The sequence below is a fragment of the Astatotilapia calliptera genome, chromosome 3, assembly GCF_964374335.1.
Source record: "Astatotilapia calliptera chromosome 3, fAstCal68.1, whole genome shotgun sequence".
Classification (NCBI taxonomy): Eukaryota; Metazoa; Chordata; class Actinopteri; order Cichliformes; family Cichlidae; genus Astatotilapia; species Astatotilapia calliptera.
In genome coordinates this window covers 62,936,131-62,952,173 of record NC_137424.1, presented here as the reverse complement: position 1 = coordinate 62,952,173, position 16,043 = coordinate 62,936,131, and the positions used below count along the sequence as shown (strand labels likewise).

At 37.4% G+C, this 16,043-nt stretch overlaps 1 protein-coding gene across 1 annotated transcript; it reads right to left on the bottom strand.

Annotated features, from left to right (window-relative positions):
• Window positions 1–3,943: 3,943 nt before the first annotated feature.
• On the bottom strand, window positions 3,944–14,803 carry LOC113019637 (L-amino-acid oxidase-like). Its single transcript, XM_080293585.1, has 8 exons — window positions 14,100–14,803; window positions 8,837–8,885; window positions 8,334–8,554; window positions 7,944–8,056; window positions 7,612–7,816; window positions 6,761–6,829; window positions 6,522–6,658; window positions 3,944–5,290 (listed from the first exon to the last, which is right to left on the bottom strand). Exons 3-8 carry the CDS (start codon window positions 8,379–8,381, stop codon window positions 4,492–4,494), a joined length of 1,371 nt encoding a protein of 456 aa, XP_080149711.1. The 5' UTR covers window positions 8,382–8,554; window positions 8,837–8,885; window positions 14,100–14,803; the 3' UTR covers window positions 3,944–4,491.
• Window positions 14,804–16,043: the final 1,240 nt, after the last annotated feature.

Here is a 16,043-nt window from a genome sequence, read left to right as displayed (position 1 = left end):
TTACCTGTGACACTGAGCCAGCTCTCCAGTGACTGTCCACCTCCTGAGATGTTGCATGTGTAAAGTCCCTCATCTGACTTTGAAACTCTGTGGATTATCATGTCTCCTGTGGAGCTGCTGTGAACATGAGCTCCATCTTTATAAAAATTAGAGGTGAAGTTGGAGGAAGCAGTTTTGTTTCTGCAGCGAAGAGTCACAGCTTCACCCTGCATCACAGGAACAGCAGGACTCTCCAGGACCACAGATCCAGCTGAATGACAAGAATCTGAGATTTAGTTGCTGTGAAATTTATTTAAACTAAGTTTGAAACAAAATGTTGTCCCAGTGCAAACTTACCAGTAACAGTAATGTTGATGCTGTCGCTTCTGTTTGCTCCTTTAGTCTCACACCAGCGCTCCACTCTCATCTGGATACACACTTTTTATTATGCACAATGATCCTGCTTTTCCCTGGTCGTTGTGACTGCATGAGTTTATTTTCCCTTTGGAATTATGCACAACTTCCCAATAAACAGCATCCTCACAGTAAAATATCACTGATTCATATTCAAAGAACTGCAATCTGTTTGGAACGATACGAAGAGAAACTGCATCTGTGAAAAAGAAAAAAAGAGAAAGGTACAGTTTAGACTTGTACCAAAACTGCTGTGGTTAAACAATGAAAAAAATAACACTTGAGTAAATGAAAGCAAATTAACTGATGAAGTGACTCATGACTCCGACTGATTACATGTACCAAATGTGCAGGTTCACTAGAAACAGAACATATTCTTTCCATACTTTTCATACATTGTCTGCTCCCCGAAGCAGAAAAAGACTAAACATCATTCATATCAACAACCAAATGCATGATACACACCAACTTCCTGGTAATGTGTACACAGCAGGATCACTAAGGAGACAAAAAAAAATAGTTAGAGATTACAAAAAAACTCTTGTTGGCTCCCACAGCTGCTGGCAAAGGTATCATAGCATCTCATAACTACTGAAGTTTAGTTTTTATGTGGAAATAGACGTGGTACTTACATAATTTGATGCACATAGCTCTGACCTCCATGATGCCGTGCTGCTGACTATGTCGGCACGTGACAAATGTAAAATGCAATGAGCAGGGGCGTTTTCCTGTGTGGCTTCTTTCTGCACTTAAAGCAATGCTAAACCTTTAAAAAGAACTTTCAAAGAAGTTGTTGCCTTCAAGTTACCAGCAGTGTTTCACTTCACTATCAAAGAGGCAACAAAGACAGAATAATGCTGCGTTCAATACTTTTAATCATTTAATATGCATTTATTTTTTAATGATGTTTACTTTATACCTTTATGTATTAGCATGCTAACATACATTTAATTGTACTAAAACAAATAAGCAACTTAAGATTTGAGTAGTAGAAATGCCATCACCAAATTTGAAGTAATAATAATAATAATAATAAGAAGAAGAATACGAATAAGGATAAGAATAATTAGATTTACTAACCCTAACATCTGCAATAATGATAAGCAGTGACAAAAAGTTGGTTACCAACTTAACGTCATTTCAATGAGATTAACGCTGACAGCACTAATGGGAACACAACGAATATGACTGCACATTTACTCCGACATCATCCTAGTGCAAAGACAAGTGGAAGCAGACAAAAATAACAAGCACGCATGCTACAAACTTTACCCGAGTCATGTAGACAGCCGTTAGCACATGATTCTCCTTATGGGGACCTGATATGTTTAATATGCTGCTGAGAATATAGCCCAGAAGAAGCGTATAGTATAGCTTTTATTTTGGAAAGAGCCATTTCTCTGTAATAAACTCTTTTCCAAAGATGAGTGATTCCTCGATCAGATAGATTTATTTTTTTTATTACTTTGTTGTTTCAGCATCATTAAATTTAAAAACTGTACTTTTGAGTTAAAATATATATTTATAATTTTAATAAATGACAAATTAAAAAGGCATGAACATTTTTTTTTGTATCGAAAAAATATCGAACCGTGACACCAAAGTATCGAACCGAACCGTGAATTAGTGTATCGTTGCACCCCTAGTGTTTAGGGTAATGCAGCCTCTCAAGACCACAAAGGGGATAATTTAGACTTTAAAGACTTTTGAGTACAAATTTGAGTACAAAAATATATAATATATATGAAATATAGAAGAATAATATAGAGCAATGTAATTATACATTTACATGTGAAATTCATTCTAAATATTTGTTTTCCAATTTAAATCTGTCTAGGGTGCAAAAACTGCAAGGACAACCCATGTTTCTACCAGAGGTGGGACCAAGTCATTGTTTTGCAAGTCTCAAGTAAGTCTCAAGTCTTTATCCTCAAGTCTCAAGTCAAGTCTCAAGTAATGTCAGGCAAGTCAGAGTCGAGTCTCAAGTCACTGGTGTAAAAGTCCGAGTCAAGTCACAAGTCTGAAACTTTGAATTTCAAGTCCTTTCGAGTCTTTAAAAAAAAAAAACGAAAAAATAATGTTGCAGTTATGCTAAATGTAAATATTAGACCATGTAATTTTTAAATCTGTGTTTTTCTCAACACATGACAAAATAGTGAACTTAGAAAATATACACAAATTGTGAAATTGCACCTCTATAAAATGCAGCTCAATTAAACCTAGCTCCAAGAATAATTTTCACCGACAGTTCTGAGATAAGCTGCATGTTATTCTTGGATGCGGTTGTAGGACCAGCTTTAAAATCGCATGACAAAAATATCATACACATTAAAAAAAACTGTATCACCAACGTAGCCTGGAAAACATTTGCTAGTTAGATGAAGTCAGCTATCTCATCGTAGCATATTTATATGCATATTTATAATCATACGGTTCTTGGAGTGAGTGCATACACTCATGAAGTTTAGTAACTTCAGGTCACTGCAACAAGCCCAGGTACAGTTTACCGACGGATGGGTGCAGGACCTTGAAATGCACCGTGTAGAACGAAAGACCATCGTACGTATCATAAGTTTACCAGTCTCACAAATCGTCTTCATAAATACACATTCCTTAACCGTTTATTAATAGGACCTTTGAGCTCAACTGTAATTAATTAGTAGTGGAAATAATTTCTGGTACCCATCACAGAAATGTAGCAGTGACAATAATATTGGATGCTGTAATTGTACTGGGCAATTAGTGATACAAAAAACCTGTTTTATCCTGTGAATAAAAGTATATGTTTTTGTCAATGTACCATAATAACAGAAGCGAAACGCAATATTGTGTCAGGACAATTCACTATTTATGCACAATAAACAAAGGAGCATAGTGCGACAATTTCTGTTCAGCGCCAGACTTGCTTGTAACCTACATCACCAATTATGTTATGAAAATGACGTATTAACTACTAAAAAAACACTGACCTTCGTGTAAATGCTTGGAGCAGACTAACCTGTGAGCTGGAGTGTTCTGGGACGTTATATTTGATCTTTGAATGGCTGCAATCCAGGCCATCCATCGTGTCTTTGTTACTTCGGAAACATGAACAATTTCTCTTCAACGACGTGATCCGATAACAACCGATCTCTTTACCCGTCGGCTTCCCGTGGCTGTCATGCGACCGGCTATTGCAGTTAATAATACAACAGCTTCTTGACATTTTTGTGTTTCTTTTTATCACTGTGTAACTGATTTTAATTGAAAGCCTGCGTGCGCTAGTACCGCTTGCCACGAGTTCCCAGAATCCTTTGCGGTTCTACCCGTGAATGACGTCACATTTTCAATCTCTATATAATATGCATGCTAAATTTTATATTTGGGGTAAAATATCAAGTCTTTTCAAGTAAACCGGTTCAAGTCCAATTCAAGTCCCAAGTCATTGGTGTAAAAGTCCAAGTCAAGTCACAAGTCTTAGAACATTTTTTCAAGTCAAGTCTAAAGTCATAAAATTAATGACTCGAGTCTGACTCGAGTCCAAGTCATGTGACTCGAGTCCACACCTCTGGTTTCTACCTTATATTTTATTTCCCATTTTATTTTATAACACACAAAACAACCATTAAAGGTAAAAAAAGAAGTTATAAATTTAAAATCGCTTATAAATTTAATCAATGAGATGCAAGCATAAAAAATATGTAGTAATACATAATATATAAGTAATAGGTAAATTATGACTTTGTAATACATGAATAAACTAAAAAAAAACCCAAAACAACATTCTAAGAGGCTGTGACTGAAGTCGTAGAGACAAAAAAAGTTAATGCTCAGTAAAGTTCATTTCTTAGTAATTATCACCCAATTAAACTCAACCCATTAAACCAGATGTCTATTAATGCTAATACTTAAAATAATTTTTACAAGCAGTACCAGTAAAGCTACTGTTTATTAACTATACAGGAGTTGGAATAAAATTACAAGCAAGCACCAGTGGAGAAAAAAAGTAAATAAACAGTGTACCTGCAATGTTCTTTTATGGAAAAAGAGGTTTAAGAAATAGAGTCAATTCAGCATCACCAGTTAATCATACATATCTTTGTGGGAGCCGAAGTTCCATTAGAGTTCATCTCGTTTTGCACTTCTGACTGACTCTTTGTTTGCAGCGTTGTTAATGTTGATAGCCGCCCTGATTGCAGATTTCATTGATGTCTCGATCCAACCATGAGGGAAGGCTGTGTGCTCACCAGCAAAGTGCACCTTGCCCTCATTTTTAAAGAGCTCTGCAGCATATTCTAAGTGTTGGTAGGGTGTGAATAAAGCAAAGGCACCCAAACTATAAGGATCCAAGCTCCACTTCTTCACTATGACCCCTGTGCAGAGATCCCTGACCTTCTTGCCATGAATCTTTTCCAAATCTCTCAAAGCCAGCTCTTTAAGGTCTTCATCGTTTGGACCTAGGAATAGTAGGGAGTTATCAGACCAGGTGTAGGAAGCCAAGAGGACACCGATGGTCCTATTTTTTGGGAAACTGTGGCTGGGGTAGTAAATGAAACGAGATGGCCCATCTGTGATGCTCTTCCCCCCCCGGATGCCATCATCCTCCCAGAACCTGTTTTTGAAGATGAGCAGGACTTTAGTGGAGCTGTCGTAATGGACAGACCTCAGGGCATCCATCTTTTTAATGGAGAGAGGGGGATCGAAATCTATGAAAAGAGCCGCTTTGGCTGTTGTTGTTACCAGGACAAAGTCAGCTTTAAGATCAGTAAAATTTGACTGTTGGCCTCTTTGATATGACACAGTAACTTCATCTGAATGGCTAATACGCTTGACTGTAGAATTAAGAAGAATGGGGACATCAAGGCCATTCAGAAAAGCTTTGGGGAGATGTTCTGACCCACCAGTCACTTCAAAGTACCTTTAAAATAAAATAAAGAAAAACAGAGATATATATTTTTCACATGAATTTGTTAGTAATCAATGTCTAGTAAATATATTTTACATTTTAGCTTAATTTAACAATAAATTGAGGTCTCAAATGTTTTCAGTTTCATAGAATTAAATAATAAAATGTAACATGTACAAGTGCAAAGAAAACTCTGTATGTACCAGACCATAGGGTGAACCGGATTATAAAACGCATTAAGTAAAACAAAGCAGTCAGATAAGTCAAACTTTACTCAACTTATTCTTATTGCTTCCTCTACTTCTGTATCACTGATTCATTAATGTTGAATTTCCTCACTGCTGCTCTATTCTCAGGTTCTACTGCATGACTGATATCCATGAGTTTAAAATCTGCTTCGCAAGCATGTCTCTTAACAGGTGCCATTTTGTACACACATAATATAATATAATAATATTATGTTGTTGAAGCACAGTAAGTATTACTCTGCAAAGCTCCTGACTACGGGAGCCGTAATGCTCCGACAATCCATCAAGTGGTGCGGCTTTGTAGCTTACCAAAGTCATACTAAAACCTTTTTTGACAGATTTGAGTGCCATGTACCACATAAATTCGGTTCGAGGTCAGTTAGCACAACCAGAATTCATACATAAGGTGCACCAGATTATAAGGCGCACTGTCGATTTTTGAGAAAATGTAAATATTTTCAGTGTGCCTTATAGACCAAAAAATATGGTACTGACTCCTGCTGACAGCAATACAGCCTAAAGTCAAATTTTCATTTTTTTCAAACAGAAATGATGACACATCACATCAGGAAAACGTGCTATCAGGTTAAAGCAGGGTTGGGCAACACCAGGCCTCAAGGGCCAGTGCCCTGCAGGTTTTAGATATCACCCTGGGTAAAACACCTGAATCAAATGATTTGTTCATTCATTTAAATCAGCTGTGTTGGATCAAGGACACATCTAAAACCTGCAGCACCCCAGTCCTTGAAGCCTCCCTCACTCCTGGTTAAAGCAATGAATTGTTATATCCTCTACTTCAAATAATTAAAACCTACAGCTCATCTAAATGAACAGTTGAAGCACTGATAAGAAGTTTATTCTTAATTTAAATAAGGAAATAAGAATTTCAGTTCAATAACGGAACATTTCATGATTTGATTTACTGATATATTTCACTTATGTTTATGAACTCTTCTATGAAAGAAGTTATATTTAGTTTAGTTAAAAGGTCTTACTCGACGTTGTCATGAACATCAGTTTGGTCATAGATCATTTCAGTGAGTGCAGTGTACATAAGGCCCTGCTCGTTAAGTAGGTCTCCAATCATCCTAATGGCTTCAGAACTCAGACCACCTTCTTCTTTCAGGTAATCCTATTAGGAAAACAAAGTTTCTGGTTATGAAATCAAAGTGGGTCATAGAGAAAAAATAAAGTTTAGCTCTTTTAATTAATTAATTATATAATTTAAATTTACCTTCACAGAATAGCGGTCAAATTTTTCCAGTGCAGCTCTACAACCATTTTGTGTGACTTCGTTTTTCACCTAGAGAAGTAAAACTCATTGAGACAATGTCATGTATAAATATCTAGCTGCATATCAACACAGTCTAATTTTATGGCAAGCAGATGTAATACCTGAATGAACTACCTTAGAGCAGTCTAACCTGATGTTAGAGTTGTGTTAACCTTTTAGAGTGTTTACCAAGTGTTTACCGTCAACTAATCTAGGATTTATTATTTATTTTTATTTTATTTTATTGACAAGAACTGTGGGCCAAACCCCATCCCTGAACTTAGCAGTGACTGCAAATACATGTACAATGAGCAGTTAACGAAGTGCACTCATCAGAATTCAGAAGGAGACTAATTTAACATTCGTGGGAGGCATAATAGAAAAATCATTGGTTTCAAAAAATGACATAAAAACAAAACTACCGTGAAGAAACAGGCAGAGAGCATGGAGTAATTAGGCTTGAGCAGATATGCCTGTTTGACCAAATTAAACTGTTTTCAAATGTGTTGTGTTCAAGTCAATCTTCATTCTTGGCACTGTATGAAATAAGAACAAATGTTCCGAAATACTAAAAAGTTTCCATGTGATGCACTTCTTTGTTCACATGACTATATATTTTTACAGAATTCTGGTTTAACAGCTTTTTTAAAATGAAAATCTTTAAAATAAGTGTTTGTATAAAAACCCATATTCACACAACTGTTCAGCTTGAAAATGGGTCTGTTAGATTTAGACCAAACAAAATCAACTCAGTTTTGGTGTTTATGTTGAAACATTTAACGCCAACTGGAAGAACTAACCCCTCCACATACCTTTTCTAATGCTTGCTGTAGGAGAGCGTCAGCTGATTTATGCTTCTCACTTGGTGATAGATTGTATTGCAGGATGTCAGGCTTTTCCTTCACTTTGTATGTCCTTTGTGGCTGTATTCCATTCACCAGGTAGAAAGTATTGTTGTCATCCATGATGAAATTATTCAGCTCAACTCCCAGATCGTTTGCAAACTGAAGGGCAATACTGTTGAAAAAAACAATCAGATTGTGAGTTTCCTCAAGGTTCGACAGATAAACTAGGAGCAGAAGTAGCCTCTATCACCACTGTGGTATTAAAAATGGCCACCTTTTAAATAACTGATTTTACTCACTGATGAAAATCAGGGATCCTCATAGCACCAAGTTCAGCATACCAGCCCTCTTTGTCATTCCTGTAGGTCTCCACACGTCCACCAATTCGTCCACTAGCCTCTAATATGGTGACCTTATTTAAATATTACCAAACACAAGTACATATTATTTAATATGTATGAAATATTGCTTGCTTTGTTTATCTACACACACTAATCTCGTTGAAAAGGAAAGTGTTATTATTAAAATTGCAAAATCTCCAACTCTTTTGACTACACCAGGACTGCTAATAGGACTTGCAGTACCTCTAGTAATTATATATTAAGGCTTGAAGAAAAACAAAGATTCGTCTGTCACAGATAATAGAACAAAATTTTAAATAACCAGAATATAAACATCTCATGTCAGACCTTATGTCCTGCGTTGTTAAGTAGCCTGGCAGCTGTCAATCCAGCCATGCCAGCTCCAACAATGACAACATGACGAGATGTGTTTGTTTGTGGAAGACCGTTCTTGGCTATCTGTAGAAGCTACTCGTAGTCAGTGTCATTCAAACAATCAGCTAGAACAGTCTTCAGCCTGTTGGTAGTGTGACTTTGACATAGAGTGAGCCACAAAGCACTGACAGCAACTGCAGACAAAAAAGGACATGTTGTACATCAGCATGTAACAAAGCCTTCCAATAAATTTAAATCACCAATTTTTATGCTTAAAACTAAGCAAATACGTAGAGAGAATTTAAGGAAGCTACTTTGAATTTCAAAAACAGATTTTCATAAAAAAGTATTTTGTAGGATTTGTAACATATCAGTATTAAATTAGCATTTTGGTTTCTTTTCAACTAGTTTTTAAACAGTTTAACATCTGGAAGCTGACACTACTTCAGTAACAGTGCAAAATGTCACATACTCACATAATTTCACTACAAGTGGATCCATTGTTCACGTTTGTCTGCTTTTCTTCTGAGGTGACATGAGAAGGAATGTACACTTCAACACATATGAAAATAAATAAATGAACAAAATGCAACTATTTGTAGTTTTAGCTGTCTCATCCTTTTGTGACCTAGCACAGCATATAAACTTACTCTGTTCTGGTTAAGAAATCCTAACACTGGGATAGAAATGTCCTCAGTCTTTGTTATTTAGGACAGTAGTGAGAGATATAATTAAACATAATTATTAATTAATATTTTGTGCTTTACTTAGGAAAACTGGCTTTAACGTCCTACTTTCTAATTTATAATGCTAAACATTGCAAAACTATTTAATTAACTAACTGTTGTCTGCTATATATATATATATATATATATATATATATATATATATATATATATATATATATATATTAGTTTTACATCACTCAAAAAAAGCTTTCAAAAAAAGTTTTCATTTACAACTGGCTTTTAAAAGAATCAGTTATAATAATCATATTACTACATGCATTCTTGCTTTTTTTAAACTACTTTCTGTAGATCTTGGCTATATTTCTTCGATTTAAATCAAGTAGTAATTCTTACCACGTGAAGCTCTGTCAGAAATGAGACAGAAACTATCATGAATGGCCTTATATAGCGAGAGACTAGGTATTATCTGGAAAGGTGTGTATGTTTTGTTCCTCTGAATTTTCTTAGAAGATTTTTTTCTGACTATGTGACACTATGTGTGACACATAGGTATGGATATCGAAAACCGGTTCTTGTTGACAACCGGTTCCCACTGTTTCAATTTTTTGGAATTGTTTGCCATTTTTGCAAATGATTCCCTTATCGATTCCAGTCGCCCCGAATGACGTCACCACGTTGCGGAGCGTCATTTACCTGGCAGGAAACATGGCGGCTCAAACGCTAAAAAGTTTGGTTATACTTTACAAAAACGGATGACAACAGGGCAACTTGCAATACTTGCAAAGTAGATATTTCATTTAAGGGAGGAAACACTACGAATATGCAAAAGCATTTGCTCACAAAACACACGATAACCTTAAATGAATGTTGTGTTTTTAATTCCACAGTTCCGTCAGTCTACCGGTAGCGTCTCCTTTCAGGCCAGGATAGACGAATGTCACCGAGCAGTGACTAAGTTTGTGGTCAAAGGCTTGAACCCATTGAACCCATTTGCCACAGCAGATGCCCCTGATTTTCGGTAAGTGAATGTGTTTAATTGTAGGCAGGGACATTACTGGATATTCTTGTGTAATTGCTACAGAATAATTTATGTTATACTTTGTTATTGCTACAGAATAATATTTATTTTATTATTTTACATTTACAATTTTTTTCCTGGGGTCCCTGTGACACCCCATTGAAGAGCCGTAGGCTGGATCTCTTAAGATCTCACTGTTGGGTTTGTAAGGCCATGTTACTCCTAAATTTCTATCTTGTTCAAAGAGAAGATATAAAACAAAGTTCTAAGCTAATCGACCTTAGTGTTCTCCTTTTTTTTAAAAAGAATCGATAAAGAATCGAATCGTTAAACAGAATCGAAAATGGAATCGGAATCGTGAAAATCTTATCAATACCCATCCCTAGTGACACATAGTGTATGACCACTCCTTTGCTGTTTTTCTACTAGAGATCTCCTTCATGATCATTCATAGACAAGCAGGTGCCAAGACAAGCATTTCACCTCAACCGCTTTCACCACCATCCCATAGAAATACAAGCACACATGACAAGTTCAATTTCACAGTTTCAAAATTGTTTAAAGCCACCATTTTCCTTGATTTGAGCCACGCTGGATCTACATTGCATCTGAACAGCATCTATGCACAAAGATTTTGTAGAATACCTACAAATTTTAAAATTTTCATTTTTAAGTATTTTAAGTCACTTTGGGAATAGTAATGAATTTTGAGTGCAAAATAATCTTCTTTTGGATATTTTCAAATGAAAATAGATCGATTAAATCCTTGTATAGTCTTCATGTTTGGGACTTTCTCGTATCCCTTTGGGTACATTGATCCATTTGGAGTTTTAAAAAGAAGTGTAAAATTAAATTTTACTTTATAGACCATCAACATATGTTGTCATTATCTCAGTATCAGACAGTAGAGAAAACATATATGTTTAACGATTCCAATCAGTCTCTACCCAAACAAAGTTAACAATGGAAGTGTGATTTGTTTTTGCCATAAGGTTATAATTCACAAATCCACAACCCTGAACATTATCTTGGAAAAAAAATGGATTGAGACAATGTCTTCATTAACATTAATATGTGTTCAACCATTGTCAGCTTTGTCTTGGGAAGGTACTGACCCAGGTTGTATGATGTGTAAAAACTATTGTGGCCATTGAGGTCTTCAGACATATTTAGCACCACCCGTGCCCTCTATGGATTGACTGATTTCTAAATTGTCCTCATAGTGTGAGACTTCTTCTCTTCATCCTATCTTCCTCTTCTACATTGCTGCATCCCTGTCTCTCTTCAAACATGAGGTCTAAAGTCCTTTGACAGCTAAATCCTTTGGTTATATTAAGCATGAAAGACTACTGTGATGCAGAAGTATTTATCTCTTCTGTCCTACCCCCTTGATGTGCAGGTGTGAGGTATATAGAGCTAGAAAATATGGAAAGACAAGCAATTGGTTTGCAGGTGATGGAGGTTAGAGTGTAAATGTAAACGCGTTGGGTATAGCAGCATATGTGCTCAGTTATTATTTTTGGTTTGGAAATTTTTGTCACAGAAAAAATTCTAAGGCTATTGAGTATCAGGTAGAAACAATTTAACTTGTACTGTTTGTTTTTTAACAGAAACAGGTCAATTTGACCCAAAAACCATACGAGGATTAAATCAGTTGTTTACTAAATTTTGAATGTGTTTATGCAGCAGCAATGTTTAGGTGGAAAAACAAAATCATCATGAATGTCAGTCATATATCTGTTTTATATGTGGGTTACTGATTGAAAATATTTCATGGATTATTGTAAAACATTTCTGTGCTTCCAGCGATGAAGCTATTAATCATTTTGTTTGGCAAATAAAAGACTGCTGGTTCAATTCCAACTGGTTCAGTTCCAGAGGAAGGGCCTCTGGTGTTAAGTGTAAATCAAACATGCAGCGCTACCCAAGGGAGCAGCAAAAAATGGCTTTTTATAATAACGTCTTCAGTGTTTAAACCTTGGAAGCAATCTATATACCTGTCCATAACAACTACTCTTTAAGTCATAAACAAAAGGTTAGACACAAACTTGTCTCTTAACACATAAAAACGGTGGCCATGACTAAAAGATTAACCAGCTAATATTTGTGTATTTAAGAAACATTTGGGTAAAGCATAAAGCAACTGACCTCTGCTGTGCTTTCCACTAAGAAGAATTACCTCTTTGTCTGCACCTTAAAAATTGTGCAATCACTTGTCTGTTCTTTTCCGTGGAAAGGAGGGTAGAACAAATAAGCTAAGATTTTGAGAAGTTGCCAGTAAGATTGCACAAACAGCTTACAGTTGTTTTTCCTGTTTGAGCTGACATTGTGTGTATTTCTGCCCCCCTCTCTCTCTCGCTATATATATATATATATATATATATATATATATATATATATATATATATATATATATATATATATATAGGAGATAGAAGCCACTGGCATTTAGACAAGAAAGTTCATTACCATTAATGGAGGGTTTAACCCCAGGCTCTGTAACCTGGTGCTGCACGCTAAGCAGAGGGGAAGATGCCAAGGACTAGTGAGTGTCAGAACCATTATCCAAGATGAATCAAACAAGATCCATGGGGTCAAATGATGGCCAGAATCTAACACGTGGCATCCAGCACATAACAACAGGGTGCAAGATCCTAGCAGGCAGGGCATACATGGAAGGCCATAACTAAGAGGCCAAGAAAGTATATAGGAACATCTGTGTTGAGTATGGCCTGGGAGTCCTGAGGTCAAAATGGGACAGGCCCCCTAGGGTGGTTTTGAATGAGGTAAGATCCTGTGGGACTTCCAGATACAGACAGACAAACTGGTCATATCTAATGAACCAGACATAGTGGTGTTGGACAAGCAGACGAAGATGGAAAAAAATTACAATGTAACTATGAACGGCCAGATTTACTAAAAGAGCTAAAACAACATGAGAGCACAATCCCCAAAAAGGGCTGGTTGGTGTGCTTGGATTTACAGGTTATTTACCAAAGTTGTGCTGTTTTCGGAAAAGGTAAAGTCAGTTCATTTTAATATCAAGCACATTTTTTTGCATTAAATATCTGTGCAATTATTACTAAATTGCATGTGGCAGATGTTAGTAAATAATTTTGTATTTTTGATTTAACCCTCCTGTTCTGTTGCTGGTTAAACCCATTTTTTGTTTCATTATGAAACATTCTGCTTCACAATTGTACGTGATAATGTAACCAACATACAGTGGGGCAAAAAAGTATTTACCGTAATTGTCGGGCTATAAGCCGCTACTTTTTGCACAAGCTTTGAACCCTGCGGCTTTTAGTCAGGTGCGGCTTTTCTATGGATTGTCCATGAGCGGATTTGTTTTGTTTGTTCCGCTGTTGTACGGCACTACGTTGCCTGGCGGAAGGATCGGAGTTCAAGAGTGGTATGTTAGTCACATGTCCATCCGCCAGGCAACGTAGTGCCGTACGAAGTAGCGCGAAAAACAAACTTCAAAGTAGCGCTACGCGTTCAGCTGGAGGCGTGGATGATGAGCGGCGATAAACTTGCAAAAAGCAAGTTATGCCCAACTCCACCACTGGATTCTGACAGCGTGGGAAAGTGTGAAAACATCCACGATCACCAACGGATTTCGAAGGGCTGGACTGCTGCCTGATGGAGAGGAGGCTCTTCAGAAGGTGTTCGACTCTGACACTGACAATGAGGATTTCTTTGGTTTTGAAAGTGACAACGAAAGAAAGGAGCTGAGAGTGGATGATGAAGCCACCCTGAGCCTGTTCGTTTCCGACACTGGAGGAGAGGACTTTGGTGGTTTTAGTGCGCAGGAAGAAGAGAAAGATGGTGGTGAATGACTGACTTTTCTTCTTGTTAAAGCCGTGTCACTGCACCTGAGCCTAAAAGGTAGTCTGAATCTATTTTTCTGGTGTGCTGTAGGTTATTGTTATGTACTACATTTGTTACTCATTTATGAAGCACAGTACATGTTTTGTACTTGTAATTACCACTACTTGTACACATACCCTAAAAGGTTATGCAAATATGTACCTGAAGGAAACGGTTTCCAGGGCCTAATCCGTGGATCGACTTCCTTCGAGGCGTGGACGTCTATCAGCAGAGAATGTACCTTCACCTATCAGCAGAGAATGTCCCTTAGTCTGTAACACAGTCAAATATATTCTCAAGTAATATTCAAGCATGCCATTCAGCGTGTTAGTACGAGCTCGGGAGCAGCTTGGGAGAACAAGAAAACAGAGACTGCTTCAGGTTGTCTTCCCAAATTGACTCAACTTTATTCACAAGTACAACAGTTTATATAGAGGGTAAAATTCATGAGACAGCAGATTATCAGTTTAAACCAGTACAGACCAAGATAAGGGAGCGTCTTCCTGCCCTTGGGTGAAGAAGCATCCTTTGTGTAGTTTATTAGTTCAGCTACAATTGTGATTATCTCCGCGACATATTTTCAAGGCACAAAACAAAGAGTTCTTTCATTAGTGAAATCTGAAACAAACCATTTGGCCTTCAACAGGTGTCTAAAAGATTAAGAAACTAATGTAGCTGAGGGAGTGATCTCTGTGGTATTTCAACCTTGTACCAGCCTGTGATTCTCACACATCAATTCTTGGGTCAAAGAGAAAAATAACTAAAACAAAGGGGCCTTATTGAATGACAGAGTTTTCCTGCATAATGTCACTATAAAACAATATCCAGTAAATGCTCCCATGGTACTAAAATACCTAACAGTACCCATAACTTGTTTTTCAAAATATTAATAAAAGTGGTGTGTCTCCAAACAGCCATCTCTTTCCTGACAATTCGATTTGTGCATATTCTCTTACATATGATAAGTCAACATTGAAACACCTGCGGCTTTTAGTCAGGTGCGGCTAATGTATGTACAAAACAGGATTTTCCCCTGCTTTTAGCTTGTGCGGCTAATATTCAGGTGCGCTCTGTAGTCCGGGAAATACGGTAGTCAGCCACCGATTGTGCAAGTTCCCCCACTTAAAATGATGACAGAGGTCAGTAATTTGCACCAGAGGTACACTTCAACTGTGAGAGACAAAATGTGAAAAAAAAATCCATGAATTCACATGGTAGGATTTGTAAAGAATTTATTCGTAAATTAGGGTGGAAAATAAGTATTTGGTCACCTCAAACATGGAAAATCTCTGGCTCTCACAGACCTGTAACGTCTTCTGTAAGACGCTTTTCTGTCCCCCACTCGTTACCTGTATGAATGGCACCTGTTTGAACTCATCTGTATAAAAGACACCTGTCCACAGCCTCAAACAGTCAGACTCCAAACTCCGCCATGGCCAAGACCAAAGAGCTTTCGAAGGACACCAGGAAAAGTATTGTAGACCTGCACCAGACTGGGAAGAGTGAATCTACAATAGGCAAGCAGCTTGATGTGAAAAAATCAACTGTGGGAGCAATCATCAGAAAATGGAAGACATACAAGACCACTGATAATCTCCCACAATCTGGGGCTCCACGCAAGATCTCATCCCGTGGGGTCAAAATGATCATGAGAACGGTGAGCAAAGATCCCAGAACCACACGGGGGGACCTGGTGAATGACCTGCAGAGAGCTGGGACCAAAGTAACAAAGGTCACCATCAGTAACACACTACAACGGCAGGGAATCAAATCCCGCAGTGCCAGACGTGTTCCGCTGCTGAAGCCAGTGCATGTCCAGGCCCGTCTGAAGTTTGCCAAAGAGCACGTGGATGATACAGCAGAGGATTGGGAGAATGTCATGTGGTCAGATGAAACCAAAGTAGAACTTTTTGGTATAAACTCAACTCGTCGTGTTTGGAGGAAGAAGAATACTGAGTTGCATCCCAAGAACACCATACCTACTGTGAAGCATGGGGGTGGAAACATCATGCTATGGGGCTGTTTTTCTGCCAAGGGGACAGGACGACTGATCCGTGTTAAGGACAGAATGAATGGGGCCATGTATCGTGAGATTTTGAGCCAAAA